General features: G+C 47.1%; 1 protein-coding gene across 4 annotated transcripts in view; it reads right to left on the bottom strand.

Moving 5' to 3' along the window:
* Positions 1–10,543: 10,543 nt before the first annotated feature.
* The window catches only part of LOC106593672 (programmed cell death 6-interacting protein), a 46,296-nt gene continuing 34,455 nt past the window's right edge, over positions 10,544–22,384 (bottom strand). For 2 of the 4 annotated variants that reach the window (XM_045695012.1, XM_045695015.1), the window contains exons 17-18: positions 14,096–14,271; positions 10,544–13,108 (exon numbers count right to left, since the gene is read on the bottom strand). In XM_045695012.1, the coding sequence (XP_045550968.1) occupies positions 12,883–13,108; positions 14,096–14,271 (402 nt within the window). In that variant the 3' untranslated portion in view covers positions 10,544–12,882. The remainder of the gene's footprint in view (positions 13,109–14,095; positions 14,272–22,384) is intronic. The other 2 variants (XM_045695013.1, XM_045695014.1) reach the window with 2 other exon arrangements.

The raw sequence follows: 22,384 nt of genomic DNA, 5'->3' as shown, positions 1-22,384 counted from the left end.
AACAACATTAACCAATGAAGTGGCCTGAAACACAACAACATTAACCAATGAAGTGGCCTGAAACACAACAACAACATTAACCAATGAAGTGGCCTGAAACTAGTGCTGAGCAATAAGTTATTTTTGAGTTCGGTTTCGGTTCGATTATGAAAAAATCATTTTCAGTTTCGAATTCAGTTTTAATAATTTTTTCAACATTAAATCCAGTCTGCATTATGTGGGTTGAATGCTGTAATGATTATGGTCATTGTAGTTTAATTACCATGTTTTCTCAGCTAAACTATGTAGAATATTGGCCTGTTGGAAACTACAACTCTCTCAGTTCGGACTGGATCTGATTTATCTCTAGAGAAACTGATCATTGAGCTCACAGAAGAACAAAAAAATGGAATTCACTTAATTGAACGGACGTCGGTCAATTAGTTGTTTATAAACAAAAATACAGAAATGTCGGTATTCACTCAGCGCTACCTGAACGCCATTAACCAATGAAGTGTCTTGAAACACAACAACAACCACATTAACCAATGAAGTGCAAGCCCTGCTTCACCGTGCTAAATGAAATGATCACAGTCTGACAAACAAACATACACAACAGTGATACCTAGGGCTGTACGTAGTACAGGTGGGTAGTACAGCTGCCTTCCTTCTCTTCCTGACTGGTTGCCCCTGGTTACTGACTCGTTTTTGTTAGACACCGTCGTGACAAATCATCACACAGTGAGATCACACGACGTCCCTTAACCCAGGCGTCCAGTCGTCTCTCCTACTGTGTCTGACCTATAGCATCGCCAGCACAACTCATCCATCACCTGCTGCTCTACCCTCCTGTTGTCATGGCGACCCTCCTCCTCCTCTGTGGCGATGGGGGGGGGCTGAAGATGGATGATGGGGATGGGCATAACTCATCACATGACCTCAGCCCTGAGGATTCTGGGACCACCGCTGCAGACATCCTCCCTGAAACACACACACACACCTATTTAATGTGACTTGCAGAGCCCATATAATAGCTAATACTGCCTCTCTCTTTCTCCTGGTCAGGTCTAGGTGTGTGTGTGTGTGTGTGTGTGTGTGTGTGTGTGTGTGTGTGTGTGTGCGTGCGTGCGTGCGTGCGTGCGTGCGTGCGTGCGTGCGTGCGTGCGTGCGTGCGTGCGTGCGTGCGTGCGTGCGTGCGTGCGTGTTTATTCAGGCGTTAGTAACAGCAGCTGTGGGAAGCATCATCCAATCTGCTGGCAGCAATATTCCCAGAATTCCGAGCTGAGCTCTGGATCCCACTGGTGTGAAAAACCACATTCCGGCCGGTGAGAGACTGAGAAAGAGGGAGGGAGAGAGAAAGGATAGTGAAGAACAGAGTGATGATTAAGAGAGAGAGGGATGGAAAAGAGGGCAGGTTTAGAATCGGCAGGAAGAGGAGAGTGAAGCATATGGCTAATGGGTTCAGCTGATCACTATGGTAACAGACATTATGGGATGCTCTAAGGAGAAGAGAGCTGAACTCTGCAGAAACTGTGACACTCGTTAGAGTGTGACGAATGAAGGCGGGATGCAGGGACCAGTGTGTGTGTGTGTGTGTGTGTGTGTGTGTGTGTGTGTGTGTGTGTGTGTGTGTGTGTGTGTGTGTGTGTGTGTTTAGGACGGTGCGCCATCATTCTGCTTATCCAACAGGTGCCCCTGTGCCAGAGGAGAGAGCCTTCTGGAAGGTTCTCCCATCTCCACAGAGGAACTCTAAAGTTCTGTCAGAGTGACCATCGGGTTCTTGTTCACCTCCCTGACCAAGGCCCTTCTCCCCCGATTGCTCAGTTTGGCCAGGGGCCAGCTCTAGGAAGAGTCCTGGTGGTACAAAACGTCTTCCATTTAAGAATGATGGAGGCCACTGTTTTCTTGGGGACCTTCAATGCTCCAGACATTTTTTGGTACCCTTCCCCAGATCTGTGCCTCGACACAATCCTGTCTCAGAGCTCTACCTTTTATAGACAGGTGTTTGCCTTTCCAAATCATGTCCAATCAATCGAATTTATCACAGATGGACTCCTCCAATCAAGTTGTAGAAACATCTCAAGAATGATCAATGGAAACAGGATGCTTTTGCTTTGACTTTATGGGGTATTGTGATGTCTTTATGGGGTATTGTGATGTCTTTATGGGGTATTGTGATGTCTTTATGGGGTATTGTGATGTCTTTATGGGGTGTTGTGATGTCTTTATGGGGTATTGTGATGTCTTTATGGGGTATTGTGATGTCTTTATGGGGTATTGTGATGTCTTTATGGGGTGTTGTGATGTCTTTATGGGGTATTGTGATGTCTTTATGGGGTATTGTGATGTCTTTATGGGGTATTGTGATGTCTTTATGGGGGTATTGTGATGTCTTTATGGGGTATTGTGATGTCTTTATGGGGTATTGTGATGTCTTTATGGGGTGTTGTGATGTCTTTATGGGGTATTGTGATGTCTTTATGGGGTATTGTGATGTCTTTATGGGGTATTGTGATGTCTTTATGGGGTATTGTGATGTCATTATGGGGTATTGTGATGTCTTTATGGGGTATTGTGATGTCTTTATGGGGTGTTGTGATGTCTTTATGGGGTATTGTGATGTCTTTATGGGGTATTGTGATGTCGTTATGGGGTATTGTGATGTCATTATGGGGTATTGTGATGTCTTTATGGGGTATTGTGATGTCTTTATGGGGTATTGTGATGTCTTTATGGGGTGTTGTGATGTCTTTATGGGGTATTGTGATGTCTTTATGGGGTATTGTGATGTCTTTATGGGGTATTGTGATGTCTTTATGGGGTATTGTGATGTCATTATGGGGTATTGTGATGTCTTTATGGGGTATTGTGATGTCTTTATGGGGTGTTGTGATGTCTTTATGGGGTATTGTGATGTCTTTATGGGGTATTGTGATGTCGTTATGGGGTATTGTGATGTCATTATGGGGTATTGTGATGTCTTTATGGGGTGTTGTGATGTCTTTATGGGGTATTGTGATGTCTTTATGGGGTATTGTGATGTCTTTATGGGGTATTGTGATGTCTTTATGGGGTATTGTGATGTCTTTATGGGGTATTGTGATGTCATTATGGGGTATTGTGATGTCTTTATGGGGTGTTGTGATGTCTTTATGGGGTATTGTGATGTCTTTATGGGGTGTTGTGATGTCTTTATGGGGTATTGTGATGTCTTTATGGGGTATTGTGATGTCTTTATGGGGTATTGTGATGTCTTTATGGGGTGTTGTGATGTCTTTATGGGGTATTGTGATGTCTTTATGGGGTATTGTGATGTCTTTATGGGGTATTGTGATGTCTTTATGGGGTATTGTGATGTCTTTATGGGGTATTGTAGGTGGAATTCACTTGACCCCCTGAGACAGGTGTGTGTGTCATATTTCTCTGTGGAATTCACTTGACCCACTGAGACAGGTGTGTGTGTCATATTTCTCTGTGGAATTCACTTGACCCACTGAGACAGGTGTGTGTGTGTGTGTGTGTTATTCCTGTAGCCTGGCTGAGCTAATATACATTATATTTTACCCCTAATGACCTCCAGCTCACAGCCTTCACTGGGCTTTCAACCAAACCTATCACTCTGATCTCTCACCCTCTCTCTCTCCTTACCCCTCTCAGTCTCCCTCCCTCCCTCTCTCCTTACCCCTCTCGGTCTCCCTCCCTCACTCTCTCCTTACCCCTCTCAGTCTCCCTCCCTCCCTCTCTCTCTCCTTACCCCTCTGTCTCCCTCCCTCCCTCTCTCTCTCCTTACCCCTCTGTCTCCCTCCCTCCCTCTCTCTCTCCTTACCCCTCTGTCTCCCTCCCTCCCTCTCTCTCTCCTTACCCCTCTGTCTCCCTCCCTCCCTCCCTCCCTCCCTCCCTCCCTCCCTCCCTCCCTCCCTCCCTCCCTCCCTCCCTCCCTCTACCTACCTCCCTCTCTCCTTACCCTTCTCGGTCTCCCTCCCTCCCTCCCTCCCTCCCTCCCTCCCTCCCTCCCTCCCTCCCTCCCTCCCTCCCTCCCTCCTTACCCTTCTCGGTCTCCCTCCCTCCCTCTCTCCTTACCCTTCTCGGTCTCCCTCCCTCTCTCTACCTCCCTCTCTCCTTACCCTTCTCGGTCTCCCTCCCTCTCTCTACCTACCTCCCTCTCTCCTCACCCTTCTCGGTCTCCCTCCCTCTCTCTACCTACCTCCCTCTCTCCTCACCCTTCTCGGTCTCCCTCCCTCTCTCTACCTCCCCCCTCTCTCCTTACCCTTCTCGGTCTCCCTCCCTCTCTCTACCTACCTCCCTCTCTCCTCACCCTTCTCGGTCTCCCTCCCTCTCTCTACCTACCTCCCTCTCTCCTCACCCTTCTCGGTCTCCCTCCCTCTCTCTACCTCCCTCTCTCCTCACCCTTCTCGGTCTCCCTCCCTCTCTCTACCTCCCTCCCTCTCTCCTTACCCTTCTCGGTCTCCCTCCCTCTCTCTACCTCCCTCCCTCGGTCTCCCTCCCTCTCTCTACCTCCCTCTCTCCTTACCCTTCTCGGTCTCCCTCCCTCTCTCTACCTCCCTCCCTCTCTCCTTACCCTTCTCGGTCTCCCTCCCTCTCTCTACCTCCCCCCTCTCTCCTTACCCCCTCTCGGTCTCCCTCCCTCTCTCTACCTCCCTCCCTCTCTCCTTACCCTTCTCGGTCTCCCTCCCTCTCTCTACCTCCCTCCCTCTCTCCTTACCCCTCTCGGTCTCCCTCCCTCTCTCTACCTCCCTCCCTCTCTCCTTACCCTTCTCGGTCTCCCTCCCTCCCTCCCTCCCTCCCTCCCTCCCTCCCTCCCTCCCTCCCCTCCCTCCCTCCCTCCCTCCCTCCCTCCTTACCCTTCTCGGTCTCCCTCCCTCTCTCTACCTCCCTCCCTCTCTCCTTACCCCTCTCGGTCTCCCTCCCTCTCTCTACCTCCCTCCCTCTCTCCTTACCCTTCTCGGTCTCCCTCCCTCTCTCTACCTCCCTCCCTCTCTCCTTACCCTTCTCGGTCTCCCTCCCTCTCTCTACCTCCCCCCTCTCTCCTTACCCTTCTCGGTTTCCCTCCCTCTCTCTACCTCCCCCCTCTCTCCTTACCCCTCTCGGTCTCCCTCCCTCTCTCTACCTCCCCCCTCTCTCCTTACCCTTCTCGGTCTCCCTCCCTCTCTCTACCTACCCCCCTCTCTCCTTACCCTTCTCGGTCTCCCTCCCTCCCTCCCTCCCTCCCTCCCTCCCTCCCTCCCTCCCTCCCTCCCTCCCTCCCTCCCTCCCTCCCTCCCTCCCTCCCTCCTTACCCTTCTCGGTCTCCCTCCCTCTCTCTACCTACCTCCCTCTCTCCTTACCCTTCTCGGTCTCCCTCCCTCTCTCTACCTACCTCCCTCTCTCCTTACCCCTCTCGGTCTCCCTCCCTCTCTCTACCTCCCCCTCTCTCCTTACCCTTCTCGGTCTCCCTCCCTCTCTCTACCTCCCTCCCTCTCTCCTTACCCCTCTCGGTCTCCCTCCCTCTCTCTACCTCCCCCCTCTCTCCTTACCCTTCTCGGTCTCCCTCCCTCTCTCTACCTCCCCCTCTCTCCTTACCCCTCTCGGTCTCCCTCCCTCTCTCTACCTCCCTCCCTCTCTCCTTACCCCTCTCGGTCTCCCTCCCTCTCTCTACCTCCCTCCCTCTCTCCTTACCCTTCTCGGTCTCCCTCCCTCCCTCTCTCTACCTACCCCCCCTCTCTCCTTACCCCTCTCGGTCTCCCTCCCTCTCTCTACCTCCCTCCCTCTCTCCTTACCCTTCTCGGTCTCCCTCCCTCTCTCTACCTCCCTCCCTCTCTCCTTACCCTTCTCGGTCTCCCTCCCTCTCTCTACCTCCCTCCCTCTCTCCTTACCCTTCTCGGTCTCCCTCCCTCTCTCTACCTACCCCCCTCTCTCCTTACCCTTCTCGGTCTCCCTCCCTCCCTCCCTCCCTCCCTCCCTCCCTCCCTCCCTCCCTCCCTCCCTCCCTCCTTACCCTTCTCGGTCTCCCTCCCTCTCTCTACCTACCTCCCTCTCTCCTTACCCTTCTCGGTCTCCCTCCCTCTCTCTACCTACCTCCCTCTCTCCTTACCCCTCTCGGTCTCCCTCCCTCTCTCTACCTCCCCCTCTCTCCTTACCCTTCTCGGTCTCCCTCCCTCTCTCTACCTCCCTCCCTCTCTCCTTACCCCTCTCGGTCTCCCTCCCTCTCTCTACCTCCCCCCTCTCTCCTTACCCTTCTCGGTCTCCCTCCCTCTCTCTACCTCCCCCCTCTCTCCTTACCCCTCTCGGTCTCCCTCCCTCTCTCTACCTCCCTCCCTCTCTCCTTACCCCTCTCGGTCTCCCTCCCTCTCTCTACCTCCCTCCCTCTCTCCTTACCCTTCTCGGTCTCCCTCCCTCCCTCTCTCTACCTACCCCCCTCTCTCCTTACCCTTCTCGGTCTCCCTCCCTCTCTCTACCTCCCTCCCTCTCTCCTTACCCTTCTCGGTCTCCCTCCCTCTCTCTACCTCCCTCCCTCTCTCCTTACCCTTCTCGGTCTCCCTCCCTCTCTCTACCTCCCTCCCTCTCTCCTTACCCTTCTCGGTCTCCCTCCCTCTCTCTACCTCCCTCCCTCGGTCTCCCTCCCTCTCTCTACCTCTATCTCAGCTGGACCAGAGCAGCACACTGTCACAGCTGGTTGATCAAGTTGCCATTTGACCTAATTATTCGGTGCCCATTCAGCAAAGCTTGTGAACCTGAGTTGTTCAGAACCGTTATCCGGTCGTCCCGTTATCCGGTGTTTGTCAACATTTAGTAAACATTTATTCATAATATTTGACTGACCATGTGGGCTTGTCTGTCAGCCCTCGTTATGAAAATAACCTAAAGTAATTTGGCTGGGGGGGGGCTGACTAACCCATGTATATAGGCCTATCTATAACAACTGCAAAACCCGAAGCATCGACAGCCGAGCGACATAAACAACATCATCATCATTACAGGATGTGGACAACGACAAAGTAAAATATTATTTGCCACGTTAATAAATAGAGTGTGTGTTTTTTTACCTTGTGGGAGCTGATCCATTAACCCGGGAGCTCCTCTGTGTGTCCGTGTCAAATCTCACCTGAGAGGCTGCGGTCAGGTCATTTTAGACATCTTCTTGAGGGAGACGTCACCGTTCGTCTCCCCCGTTCGTCTCCCCCGGCCGTCTCCCCCGTTCGTCTCCCCCGTTCGTCTCCCCCGTCCGTCTCCCCCGTTCGTCTCCCCCATTCGTCTCCCCCCGGGCCGCCTCCCACTGTTCTATGTCAGTCATCTGCACGGTGCACAAGATGCCTCTCTCTCTCTCAAACACAACAGCAGCTCTCACTGCACTGAATCTGAAACACACGCAAACAAAATTCTCTCTCCCTCTATGTATCCATCTATCTGTCTGCTAGTCTGGTGGTATAGTATGGTAGGCACAGTCAGCTGCTAGTCTGGTGGTATAGTATGGTAGGCACAGTCAGCTGCTAGTCTGGTGGTATAGTATGGTAGGCACAGTCAGCTGCTAGTCTGGTGGTATAGTATGGTAGGCACAGTCAGCTGCTAGTCTGGTGGTATAGTATGGTAGGCACAGTCAGCTGCTAGTCTGGTGGTATAGTATGGTAGGCACAGTCAGCTGCTAGTCTGGTGGTATAGTATGGTAGGCACAGTCAGCTGCTAGTCTGGTGGTATAGTATGGTAGGCACAGTCAGCTGCTAGTCTGGTGGTATAGTATGGTAGGCACAGTCAGCTGCTAGTCTGGTGGTATAGTATGGTAGGCACAGTCAGCTGCTAGTCTGGTGGTTTAGTATGGTAGGCACAGTCAGCTGCTAGTCTGGTGGTATAGTATGGTAGGCACAGTCAGCTGCTAGTCTGGTGGTATAGTATGGTAGGCACAGTCAGCTGCTAGTCTGGTGGTATAGTATGGTAGGCACAGTCAGCTGCTAGTCTGGTGGTATAGTATGGTAGGCACAGTCAGCTGCTAGTCTGGTGGTATAGTATGGTAGGCACAGTCAGCTGCTAGTCTGGTGGTATAGTATGGTAGGCACAGTCAGCTGCTAGTCTGGTGATATAGTATGGTAGGCACAGCGGGCAGGGAAGGAGGCTGAGTGTCGGCCTCATCTCCCCAAGGCTCAGACATAGACCCACATATGATATAAAACCTATTAGAAAGCTGAGTGAGTCAGTGTGTGAGTCAGTGTGTGACTTAGTGTGTGAGTCAGTGTGTGAGTCAGTGTGTAAGTCAGTATGTTAGTCAGTGTGTGTGTAAGTCAGTGTGTGTGTGAGAGTCAGTGTGTGAGTCAGTGTGTGAGTCAGTGTGTAAGTCAGTGTGTGTGTGTGAGAGTCAGTGTGTAAGTCAGTGTGTGAGTCAGTGTGTGTGTGAGAGTCAGTATGTGAGTCTGTATGTGAGTCAGTGTGTGTGTGAGAGTCAGTGTGTGAGTCAGTGTGTAAGTCAGTGTGTGTGTGTGAGAGTCAGTGTGTAAGTCAGTGTGTAAGTCAGTATGTGAGTCAGTATGTGAGTCAGTGTGTGTGTGAGAGTCAGTATGTGAGTCAGTGTGTGAGTCAGTGTGTGAGTCAGTGTGTGTGTGAGAGTCAGTATGTGAGTCAGTATGTGAGTCTGTATGTGAGTCAGTGTGTGTGTGAGAGTCAGTGTGTGAGTCAGTGTGTGAGTCAGTGTGTGTGTGAGAGTCAGTATGTGAGTCTGTATGTGAGTCAGTGTGTGTGTGAGAGTCAGTATGTGAGTCTGTATGTGAGTCAGTGTGTGAGTCAGTGTGTGTGTGAGAGTCAGTATGTGAGTCTGTATGTGAGTCAGTGTGTGAGTCTGTGTGTGTGTGAGAGTCAGTGTGTGAGTCAGTGTGTGAGTCAGTGTGTGTGTGAGAGTCAGTATGTGAGTCAGTATGTGAGTCAGTATGTGAGTCAGTGTGTGTGTGAGAGTCAGTGTGTGAGTCAGAGCTAAAGCATGGGCGTGTTATACCTATGAGCGTCGGGAGCAAACACAAGAAACCGTCTGTTTGATGTATTTGATACCATTCCACCATCTGCTCCAGTCATTACCACGGTACCGTCCTCCCCTATTAAGGTGTTTGATGTATTTGAAGAGGAGAGAGAGGAGAGAGAGAGGAGGGAGAGGAGGGAGAGAGGAGGGAGAGGAGGGAGAGGAGAGAGAGAGAGGAGAGAGAGGAGGAGAGAGAGAGAGAGAGAGAGAGAGAGGAGAGAGAGCAGAGAGAGAGGAGAGAGAGAGAGGAGAGAGAGAGAGAGGAGAGAGAGGAGAGAAAGCAGAGAGAGAGAGAGAGAGGAGAGAGAGCAGAGAGAGAGGAGAGAGAGGAGAGAGAGGAGAGAGAGCAGAGAGAGAGAGGAGAGAGAGAGAGAGGAGAGAGAGCAGAGAGAGAGAGAGAGAGAGGAGAGAGAGAGAGGAGAAAGAGAAGAGAGAGCAGAGAGAGGAGAGAGATGGACGCAGAGTCATTCTGAGCTGACCTCACACTGGGCGCCAATCTGTCAGACTCACACACATACACGTTTTCTAGGTTTATGTCAATGCGCGCGCACACACGCGCACACACACGCGCGCACACACACACACACACACACACACACACACACACACACACACACACACACACACACACACACACACACACACACACACACACACACACACACACACACACACCCCCCCCCCCAAGTTAATATATCTGGAGACGTTGGAAATTGTGATTGGATGAGATCATGACCTCAGAGGAATTCATTTGCATTATAATTTACCTGGAAACGCTCAGGAGGTTAGGAGTGTGATTGGTGGTACATTTAAATAAAACAAATCTCTGTGTTAGAGAGAGAGAGAGAGTGTGTGTGTGTGTGTGTGTGTGTGTGTGTGTGTGTGTGTGTGTGTGTGTGTGTGTGTGTGTGTGTGTGTGTGTGTGTGTGTGTGTGTGTGTGTAAAAATAAGTGAGACAGGTAAATAGCCTTGTGGACTTAGACACAGCATCATTGTACCTGTCCCATTATGGCGTGTCTGAGCGCAGAGCCGTTGAGTCACTTTTCTTCTACCACGTCTATGAGTTGGTGAACTAACTGGAAGGGTGCACACTGCCACCTGGAGTGTGTTGTTTGAACAGGTATAAAGCCAAGGACGGTGATTTACTGCCACCTGGAGTTATGGAATGTTTGCTCACAAGTACAACTCATTGGCTGATCCTTCCTCGGGACCTGGATGTAATTATGTGATCCTTCATTAACCAATAGGAAGTCCCACCCAGTTGACTACTTCAAAATGGTGGATGTCCTCAATGGCACCTGCCTATGTTAAAACTGGCTTTTGGGCACTAGAGTCCTGTATCTATCCCTTTGGTGGTAGCAGTTCCAACCGTCTCGCTAGATGCACTGCTCTCGGGGCCATGCCAGCCCTCTCCTGGCTACTTCCTTTAACTACAGGAAAACTACATCTGTAGCTTTCAGCACACTGGACAAGGAAGTATAAATGGTATAAAAATGTAGAAGTCTATGGTTCTGAAGATCAAAGACAATGTTCCTGAATAAAGTCCACTCAGCAATCTGCACACAGGTGTCTGGTATGGTATCCAGAGGTGTTTAATCACATTAGAACCACAGAGCGAATGAGAAACAGTCTGTTGTTTGGTTAACCACATACACTCTTATATATATATATACAGAGCCTTCACTAAGCATTCACAGCCCTTGACTTATTCCACATTTTGTTTAACAGCCTGAATTCAAAATGGATCACATGGATTTTTCCTCTCACTCCATCATGACATCACAATACTCCATCATGACATCACAATACCCCATCATGACATCACAATACTCCATCATGACATCACAATACCCCATCATGACAAAGTGAAAACATGTTTTTAGACATTTTTGCTAATTTTATTGAAAATGAAATATCTCATTTACATAAGTATTCACACCCGAGTCAATACTTTGTATAAGCACCATCGGCAGTGACGACAGCGGTGAGTCTTTCTGGGTAAGTCTATGCACTTCCACACTTGGATTGTGTAACATTTGCCCATTATTCATTTAAAAATGATTCAAGCTCTGTCAAATTGGTTGTTGAGCAATGATAGACAACCATTTTCAGGTCTTGCCGTAGGTTTTCAAGTAGATTCATGTCAAAACTGTAATTCGGCCACTCAGGAACATGCACTGTCTTGGTAATTCACTCGTGTAAATTTGTTGTGTTTTAGGTTATTGTCCTGCTGAAAAGTGAATTCATCTCCCAGTGTCTGGTGGAAAGCAAACTGAACCAGGTTTTCCTCTAGGAGTTTACCTGTGCTTAGAGCCATTCTGTTAATTTATTTATCCTGAAAACTCCCCACTTCTTTCATGATTACATGCATACCCATAACATGATGCAGCCACCCCTCTGCTTCAAAATATGGATAGTGGTACTCAGTAATGTTCTGTATTGAATTTGTCCCAAACATAACACTTTGAATTCACCATTGGCCTCATGGTGAAATCCCTGAGCAGTTTCCTTCCTCTCGAGCAACTGAGTTAGGAAGGACATATCTTTGTAGTGACTGGGTGTATTGATACACCATCCAAAGTTTAATTAATAACTTCACTATGCTCAAAAGGGATATTCAATGTCTGCTTTTTTTTGCTTTTTACCCATCTACCAATAGGTGCCTTTCTTTGCGAAGCATTGTAAAACTTCCTTGGTCTTTGTGGTTGAATCAGTGTTTGACATTCTCTGCTCGACTGAGGGACTTTAACCTGTTTGGGGTACGGAGATGAGGTAGTCATTCAACAATCATGTTAAAACGCTTACTGCACACAGAGTGATTCCATGCAACTTATTTTAGCTTGACATAAAGGGTTTGAATACATACTGACTCAATACAACTTTTCATTTTTAATTCATTTGCATTTTAATGTATAAAAAAAAAAAAAAAAAGACATGATTCCACTTCGAGGGGGCCAGTGACAAAAAACTAAATATAATTAATTTTAAATTCAGGCTGTAACAAAATTAGGGAAAAGTCAAGGGGTGTGAATACTTTCTGAAGGCACTGTATCTAATCATCTTTATCCCAGAAAAACATCTACAGCCGTACTCTGATTGTAGGAGAGAATGCATCTCCAACGGTCCTCAACTAAATGAGAAAACCTACAGGCCGTTTCCATTGGATCAGTACATCAGTATTATTCATTAGAAAACTAGGATATAGTTGTAATAGAAGCGCCAGGGAATTAGCTGGGTGATCAGAGCTGGGTCATATTCAGTAGCAAAACGGTTTGATAACAGATAAGGAACCTTTGTTCAAGTCGTACATTCGCACTACTGAACACAACCTTCGGTCCCTCAATCAGTGACATTGTATGGGACCATCCATCCGCTCCCAAATAAGGAATCATGCCTATAGACTACGCCCCCTCATCCCAGAATGCAGTGAGGCTCCTCAGAGCGTTGGGCCAGTAACCGAAAGCTAGCAGTGAAAATGTATCCTTGAGCAAGGCACTTAACCCTCATTTGCTCCAGGGGTGTCGTACTACTATGACTGACCCTGCAAAACACCACGTCACTGCACATGTCCGGGGGTATGTGACAATAAAATGTTGTGTTTTATTTTTTAGTGTTCTAAAGAGGCCCAGCCCATACCAGGAAGCCAGTTAGACCAGGACGAGAAGTTAGGAATTAAATAAGGAATCAACGCAATAATTAGAAAAATGATATGAAAAACTAATTAAAACAAGGGTGGTGGGATAGATTAAGGTTAGAGTAGGGAGGGAGGGAAGGAGGGAAAGCGGGAGGGAGAGAGAGAATTTATTGCAGAGGGTAGAATCACGGTTTCTGCTGTCAGTTGGAGGATGGATAGCAGAGGGGAGGGATGAAAAGGGGGAAGAGAGGGAATGATAGAGTTTACACAGTAGTTATTGTTGTGGGTAGTATGGTTGATGTGGTGGGTGCTGGGGCTGCTGTTGGTAGGGGTAGGGGTGCTGCTGTGTGGGGGGGCCCCCGGGGAAGCCCCCCTGTCCGGGTGCTGGGGCCTGCTGATAGGGGACGTAGGGCTGCATGTTGGGCTGCATAGCGGGGGGCATGTTGTACTGGCCGTACGCTGCATACGGATTATAACCCATAGGCATCTGGTATGCATACCTGGAGATACAGAGAGAGAGAGAGAGAGTTAAGAGAGACAGAGAGAGTTAGGAGAGAGAGGGGGAGGGATAGTTAGAAGGGGAGAGAGGGATAGTTAGAAGGGGAGAGAGGGATAGTTAGAAGGGGAGAGAGGGATAGTTAGAAGGGGAGAGAGTTAGGAGTTAGAAGGGGAGAGAGAGATAGTTAGAAGGGGAGAGAGGGATAGTTAGAAGGGGAGAGAGGGATAGTTAGAAGGGGAGAGAGGGATAGTTAGAAGGGGAGAGAGGGATAGTTAGAAGGGGAGAGAGAGATAGTTAGAAGGGGAGAGAGGGATAGTTAGAAGGGGAGAGAGGGATAGTTAGAAGGGGAGAGAGGGATAGTTAGAAGGGGAGAGAGGGATAGTTAGAAGGGGAGAGAGAGATAGTTAGAAGGGGAGAGAGAGATAGTTAGAAGGGGAGAGAGGGATAGTTAGAAGGGGAGAGAGGGATAGTTAGAAGGGGAGAGAGGGATAGTTAGAAGGGGAGAGAGGGATAGTTAGAAGGGGAGAGAGGGATAGTTAGAAGGGGAGAGAGAGATAGTTAGAAGGGGAGAGAGGGATAGTTAGAAGGGGAGAGAGGGATAGTTAGAAGGGGAGAGAGAGATAGTTAGAAGGGGAGAGAGGGATAGTTAGAAGGGGAGAGAGGGATAGTTAGAAGGGGAGAGAGGGATAGTTAGAAGGGGAGAGAGGGATAGTTAGAAGGGGAGAGAGGGATAGTTAGAAGGGGAGAGAGGGATAGTTAGAAGGGGAGAGAGGGATAGTTAGAAGGGGAGAGAGGGATAGTTAGAAGGGGAGAGAGGGATAGTTAGAAGGGGAGAGAGGGATAGTTAGAAGGGGAGAGAGGGATAGTTAGAAGGGGAGAGAGAGAGAGAGAGACAGCAATGGAAGTGTGACTAGAACAACGGACGAATAACAGTTGTGCAACTCTCACACAGTCTGCCGACTGGGACAATAAAGATAGATTGATTCACCCTGGGTATCCCTGGTAGGTGGGGTAAGGCGGTCCCTGTGCCTGTGAGGGAGGGGCCATGGGTGGGGGGTTTCCTGGTTGAGGCTGGTTGTCTGGTGCGGAGGCAGCCTGGGGGGTGAAGGCAGGGGGAGGGGGCCGCTGGGGCGGCTGGGCCTTCACCTGGGGCTGCTGAGGCTGCTGGGAACGGGAAAGAAGGGAAAATCAGAGATCAATAAAAATAAAAAAAAGGAATAAAAAAAAAAGAAATAGATAAATAGTAAACACTGTGATAAACATTTCATTTATTGATTGCTTGAAAAATTATATTTCCACAATAAGAGACAACATTAGTCATTTTTATCTGTCGTGATTGAGGGAGTTCGATCAGGCTGAACCGGTGTGAACCGTTGAGGAGGAGCAGCCTGATCAAATCCAACAGTAATCTGTGCTGCCCAGTCATATCGTCAACAAGGCAGCATGGCACATCATTCAAAAACATGTCTTCTCCATCAAATATAGGTTTGAATTTTCTAACATGTTTTCCTTGAGAAGGTAGATAAAGCACAGACTTTTGTTTGTTTGTTATCAAGTGCAAACATTCTTAAAAACAGAGTTGTCTGTTTAAACAACTAGCACGCAGCTCAGACACCCATATACATACTCCACAAGACATGCCACCAGAGGTGTCTTCACAGTCCCCAGGTCCAGAACAGACTATGGGAGGCGCATAGAGCCATGACTACAGAGAAATCTACTCCACATCAGGTAACTGATGCAGCAGTAAAAAAACTGATCAAAATACACACACATGCTTCAAACACACACACTGTAAACACACACACACACACACACACACACACACACACACACACACACACACACACACACACACACACACACACACATACACACACACACACACACACCTGGATGGTGTTGTAGTAGAGTAGTGGCTGTGGGGTATAATATATTATGATAAACTGTTGATAAACTGTTGTAAAATGTATTTCATGTTTAAAAATTGTATTATAATGTATTTTACTGCCTTACATTTTTGCTGGACCCCAGGAAGATTATCTGCTGCCTTGGCATGTGTTTTACATATAAACTCAGCAAAAAAAGAAACGTCCTCTCACTGTCAACTGCGTTTATTTTCAGCAAACTTAACATGTGTAAATATTTGTATGAACATAAGATTCAACAACTGAGACATAAACTGAACAAGTTCCACAGACATGTGACTAACAGAAATTGAATAATATGCCCCTGAACAAAGGCGGGGTCAAAATCAAAAGTAACAGTTAGTATCTGGTGTGGCCACCAGCTGCATTAAGTCCTGCAGGTGCATCTCCTCCTCATGGACTGCACCAGATTTGCCAGTTCTTGCTGTTAGATGTTACCCCACTCTTCCACCAAGGCACCTGCAAGTTCCCGGACATTTCTGGGGGGAATGGCCCCAGCCCTCACCCTCCGATCCAACAGGTCCCAGATGTGCTCAATGGGATAGAGATCTGGGCTCTTCGTTGGCCATGGCAAAACACTGACATTCCTGTCTTGCAGGAAATCACGCACAGAACGAGCAGTATGGCTGGTGGCATTGTCATGCTGGAGGGTCATGTCAGGATGAGCCTGCACGAAGGGTACCACATGAGGGAGGAGGATGTCTTCCCTGTAACGCACAGCGTTGAGATTGCCTGCAATGACAACAAGCTCAGTCCGATGATGCTGTGACACACTGCCCCAGACCATGACGGACCCTCCACCTCCAAATCGATCCCACTCCAGAGTACAGGCCTCGGTGTAACGTTCATTCCTTTGACGATAAACGCAAAGCCGACCATCACCCCTGGTGAGACAAAACCGCGACTCATCAGTGAAGAGCACTGGTCCAGCAACGGCGGGTTTGTGCCCATAGGCAATGTTGTTGCCGGTGATGTCTGGTGAGGACCTGCCTTACAACAAGCCCTCAGTCCAGCCTCTCCTCAGTCCAGCCTCTCTCAGCCTATTGCGGACAGACTGAGCACTGATGGAGGGATTGTGCGTTCCTGGTGTAACTCGGGCAGTTGTTGTTGCCATCCTGTACCTGTCCCGCAGGTGTGATGTTTGGATGTACCGATCCTGTGCAGGTGTTGTTACACGTGGTCTGCCACTGAGAGGACGATCAGCTGTCCGTCCTGTCTCCCTGTAGCGCTGTCTTAGGCGTCTCACAGTACAGACATTGCAATTTATTGCCCTGGCCACATCTGCAGTCCTCATGCCTCCTTGCAGCATGCCTAAGGCACGTTCACGCAGATGAGCAGGGACCCTGGGCATCTTTCTTTTGGTGTTTTTCAGAGTCAGTAGAAAGGCCTCTTTAGTGTCCTAAGTTTTCATAACGGTGACCTTAATTGCCTACCGTCTGTAAGCTGTTAGTGTCTTAACGACAGTTCCACAGGTGCATGTTCATTAATTGTTTATGGTTAATTGAACAAGCATGGTGAAACAGTGTTTAAACCCTTTACAAGGAAGATCTGTGAAGTTATTTGGATTTTTACAAATTATCTTTGAAAGACAGGTTCCTGAAAAAGGGATGTTTAATTTTTTTGCTGAGCTTATTTCCACACTATGAGGTTGGAATCATACCGTGAAATTCAGAAAATGATGATAATATCCTTAGTGTAAGAGCTGTTTGAAAAGGCCGCCTGAAATTTCAGCCTGTTTTGGTGGGACGGAGTTTTGCCCTGCCTGGTGTAAATTATTCAATAGACCAATAAGAAAGAGTTCCAAACCTCTGCCAATAACAGCTAGTTTTCCCCTCCCCGGCCTCGCAAAATTTCTGCTTGAGAAATTGCTCTTTACAAAGAAGCTATTTTTGAAAACAATGGCAGTCAGGTACTTCATTGTTAACCAGAAATGATTTGATATTGAGATAAAGGTCAAATGAAGATGTTTTTAACATACAGTATCAGTCAAAAGAACCAGAGCTCCGGAGTGGTCTAAGGCACTGCATCTCAGTGCGATAGGCGTCTCTACAGACTCCGGTTCGATTTCAGGCTGTAATCACAGCCGGCCGTGATTGGGAGTCCCATAGGGCGACGCACAATTGGCCCAGCATCGTCGGGGTTAGGGTTTGGGTGGGTCGTCATTGTAAATAAGATTTTGTTCATAACCGACTTGCCTAGTTAAATGAAAGGTAAAATTGTTTTTTATTGTCTACATTGTAGAATAATAGTGAAGACATCAAAACTATGAAATAAGATATGGAATCATGTAGTAACCAAAAAAGGTGTTAAATCAAGACATATTTTAGATTTGAGATTCTTCAAAGTAGCCACCTTTTTAAAAGGCATTTAACCTTTATTTAACCTTTATTTAACTAGGCAAGTCAGTTAAGAACAAATTCTTATTTTCAGTGACGGCCTAGGAACAGTGGGTTAACTGCCTGTTCAGGGGCAGAATGACTGTTGAGATTTCTAGCTCACTCAGGAAAAGAAAAATATATATATATATAAATAGATAAAAGAGAAGCAAATGGGTCTGATGTGTTCAATTAAATGGGGAACGAGTGATTTCTTTAAGTTTCTTAGATGCTCAAATATGTTACGTTATGTGCGCATGCGCAGCTTCACTAGAGACTTAAATTACAGCACCTGGTAATCACTTCCCCGTAGACAATCATCAGGAGCACACAGCCCGTTGGTATGTAACTGCGAACTACTCAGTCTAGCATTGATGTTTAAGTCACTTATATGTTTGTGCACTGAACGTTTACCTCACTGTGTTGGTGTTAGTTGGCCGGGAGTAACTTGTAGCTCGCTGGGTGCGGTAGCTCAGCGAACCAGATGCTATATAGCATTAGGCTATTATTATCAGCCATTTGCATTGTGCTGATTGTTCGGAGCACTCTGCTGGTTTCTGGTGGCGGTGGTGATAGCGGTGGTTTGGTTCAGTGATCCCTGGTGGAGTGCCGCATTATGTTGCGTTTGTGTGTAAATCCTTTGGACGAGGCATGTGGTGGCATGGGTTCTGTGTCCTGTGACAGCGTCCATAGCAACCTGTGATGGCAGAGTCACTGTGCGCATGCTCCTCTGGCGCTGGGCATTCTGGGTGATGTAGTCGGTGCTGTTTTAAGCCAGATTCGCCACATCTTTGATGGTGTTGCAGGCTTATTTGATTTATTATTATTATTATTATTATTATATTACTTGAATAATATACTAAATAATATATCTGAATAATATATTGTCATTACCTGTTTGTTGTATTTCAGGTTTATGACCTGTGGTCATTTGATTTAAAATAAAATTAAGGACAAAACACGAGTCATGACATTGTGATGGTTGAGCGTTTTCGGAGGGCTAAATAACGAAATTCCGAACAATGACAGATTTGTACCTTGTCAGCTCGGGGATTTGAACTTGCAACCTTTCGGTTACTAGTCCAACGCTCTAACCACTAGGCTACCCTGCCGCCCTTGATGAGAGCTTTGAACACTTTTGGCATTCTCTCAACCAGCTTCATGAGGTAGTCACCTGGAATGCATTTCAAATAACAGGAGAACCTTGTTAAAAAGTTAATTTGTGGAATTTCTTTCCTTAATCTGTTTGAGCCAATCAGTTGTGTTGTGACAAGGTAAGGGTTGGTATACAGAAGATAGTGAGCAACAGTGAAATAGGGTTATGTTTTGTAAGGGGCCACTTTGGGATGAGGCAATCAGAGGGCCTCACAGATCTTTAATTTGTTGTACTTTTTCTTCCAATATTATCAATTGAGAGCAAATTCAGAGCAATAGAATACATGTAATTGATTTGATGTACAGCACATCACAAATATATACAGACACACATCAAATAGGTTACATCACATGTATAAGACCAATATTAAGGGTTAATTCAGTAGTTGGATGAGTAAAAATGTCCCTTCTGCTGCTTGACTGAATTCATTCTAAAACGTATAGTCTGTTGCCATCCTTGTGAGGCAATCCAGGTGTGCATTGGTCAGTCTGTTTCTCTGTTCATTGTTGAAAATGTCACTTCACATGAATAAGTGCTGACAAAAAATGATGTCACCTTTTGCACACACTGCTTCAGAAGTAGATACTCTGACAAGGCTCCAGAAATGGGTAACACCTGATCTTAGTTCACCTGGCAATGTGTCATTTTCCCGCAGCGCCACTCTCTCACTCTTTTCCAGCAGGTCAGGACAGAGGGCTGTGATCAGAGAGGACACTATCTCACTCTCTATTCCAGCACGGTCAGGACAGACGGTTGTGATGACTGGGTCAAAGAGGACACTATCACTCTCTATTCCAGCACGGTCAGGACAGAGGGCTGTGATCTCACTCTCTATTCCAGCACGGTCAGGACAGAGGGTTGTGATGACTGGGGGTCAGAGAGGACACTGGCACATGAAAGGGGTTCTCAATGAAGTTGAAAAACTCCTTGTACTCCATGATATCCTTGAATCTTGACTCCAACATCAACTCTTCCAACACACCTCTGCATCCTAGCTAAATGTAGTGGTATGTCTGGGTTGGATGTGGTGACCGCTGAGAGTTTTGGGAAATGAACAAACTGTCAGGTGTGAACAGTGTAGTGATTTGATTTTGAAATGTTGTGAACACGCAGCGTTTTACCCAGAGTTTTAGCTTTCCCTTGGAGCTGGAGATTCACCGTGTTCAGGTGGCAGATGACGTAAGTTTTAAAAAGCCAGCTTTAATATCCACTGTAGATCATCCAGCTCTGGCTCCTCTCTCTCCCCTTGCTTACAACAAATTCACGGATTTGAGGGAGGAGAGAGAGAAATCTTTCCAAAACTCTGTCACGAGACAGCCATTTCACCTCATTGTGAAATATCAAGTCGCCGTATACTGTCTGGTATTTCCGCCAGCAGCTCTCGGAATTGACGGTGATTCAGTGCCCTCGCAATAATAATAATAATAATGTTCATGACTTGCTGCATCACATTCTGTAAAGTCGCAAGCGCTTCCTGATGAATGAAACAATGAAATGTAACAAATTCGGGAATATCCTCTCTTTCTCATCAGGCCTATGAGTCCCTTCTCCTTCCTTCGCGTGTTTGTGGCGCTTCAGCGCACACAGATGCCAGATTTGACCAGTCAATATTATTAAATCAGCAACAACAACAAATAAATGTAACAAGGGCTTTCAGAATATCCTCTCCTCGTGTTTGTCCCTGAAGGGGAAGTAAACATAAAAGTTCCTATCTCAATGACTCGTTTAGAAGAAGCGGATCCAAACGCATAATTGGGCAATGTAACTTAGATCAGTGCTTTCCTCAAGCGCAACACTAAAACATGGCTCCATGGATATGTCAGTAATCAGTTGCTTACCGATGTCTTCTATGAGTCTTGTTATGGTCGAGTCTGAGAGTTGTAGTCCCTTAAATTTGCTTTAAAATAGCTTCCTAGTTTGTGAAATCAGCATACAATGTTTTGGCTGAGGCCCAAAAGCGTTTTTTTTTGACAATCTCCGTGTCTGTGAAGGCCTTCTTGTTTCTTGCGAGTATCCAAGCAATCTCATATGTTGCCTCTGTTATTTTCTCTGCAACAGTGATAGATCTGTCCTTTGAGTTGATCTATGTTGTTGTTTCTGAGGTTGCTTTGTGGCGGATATGTTTTGTCAGTGGGCAGTGTGACTGGAAATGTAACTCTAAATTTGCTCGTTTAAAACAATTGACTGCCTTCTGGCGAATAAGACAAAGTGAGCTAGTCCCATCATGCAGCTCAAAAAAATACTTGTCTGTCCGTTCCTTTCTCTTTGTGATCACCGGAGCCACGTTAGCTAGCTGCATTTCCCCGCCGCCATCTTCCTTGTTTTCCGGTGGTTGTTCGTTCATAGCTGTCACCTTGTTCTCCAGCTCTTCCCCCTCATTTTCAATATCAATAGATTTACATTTATTTTTAATTTATTTTTAACAATAAATCAAGCCATGTCGACCAGACTGCAAAATTAGCTAGTCGCAAACTGATATGTTCGCTGTAGCTGAGCAGTTGCGTTCTATTTCGGCCTTTCAGTTCAACAGCCATCCATCTGCCGTCCAGGGATGATATATTCAATGAAGTGATTCAGACCTGCATTAAACACATTGAATTGAATCATTATGTATTATGACTGGAAAATAGTTACAGTACCACTGCCCTACTTGGTAAAAGACCAAGAACAGCTCAAATAAGCAAAGAGAGACGACAGTCCATCATTACTTTAAGACATGAAGGTCAGTAAATCCAGAAAATGTCAAGAACTTCTAAAGTTCGTTCAAGTGCAGTCGCAAAAACCAAGCGCGACGATGAACCTGGCTCTCATGAGGACCGCCACAGGAAAGGAAGACCCAGAGTTACCTCTGCTGCAGAGGATAAGTTCATTAGAGTTACCAGCCTCAGAAATCGGCAATTAAACAACCTCAGATGGGTGGAAATCTGTCCTTTGGTCTGATGAGTACAAATGAGACTTTTGGTTCCAACCTCCGTGTCTTTGTGAGACGCAGAGTAGGTGAACGGATGATCTCCGCATGTGTGGTTCCCACCGTGAAGCATGGAGGAGGAGGTGTGATGGTGCTTTGCTGGTGAAACTGTCTGTGATTTATTTAGAATTCAAGGCACACTTAACCAGCATGGCTACAACAGCATTCTGCAACGATACGCCATCCCACATGGTATGCGCTTAGTTGGACTATCATTTGTTTTTCAAAAGGACAAATGACCCAAAACACACCTCCAGGCTGTGTAAAGTCTATTTGACCAAGAAGGAGAGTCACCCGACCTCAACCCAATTGAGATGGTTTGGGATGAGTTAGACCGCAAAGTGAAGGAAAAGCAGCCAACAAGTGCTGAGTATATGTGGGAACTCCTTCAAGACTGTTGGAAAAGCATTCCAGGTGACTCTCTCGTGAAGCTGGTTGAGAGAATGCTAAGAGTGTGCAAAGCTGTCATGAAGACAAAGGGTGGCTACTTTGATTTGTTTAACACTTTTTTGTTTACTTCATGATTCCATGTGTGTCATTTCATATTTTTGATGTCTTTAGCATTATTCTACAATGTAGAAAATAGTAAAAATAAACAAAAACCTTTGAATGAGTAGGTGTCCAAACTTTTGACTGGTGCTGTATGTCAAACCAATGCTTATAAGGAAAATACGAGAGAAGAGCGAATGTAGCCTCCAGAGTGGAGCGGCAGTCTAAGGCATCACTACAGACCCGGGATCGATCCCAGGCTGTGTCACAACCGGCCAGGAACGAGAGTCCCATAGGGCGGCGCACAATGGGTTAAGGGAGGGTTTATCGGGGGGGGGGAGGGCGCTCTTGGCTCTAGCGA

Source organism: Salmo salar, chromosome ssa14, assembly GCF_905237065.1.
Source record: "Salmo salar chromosome ssa14, Ssal_v3.1, whole genome shotgun sequence".
NCBI classification, from domain to species: Eukaryota; Metazoa; Chordata; class Actinopteri; order Salmoniformes; family Salmonidae; genus Salmo; species Salmo salar.
Note: the sequence above shows the minus strand (reverse complement) of the source record. Positions and strands in the feature narration are given on the sequence as shown.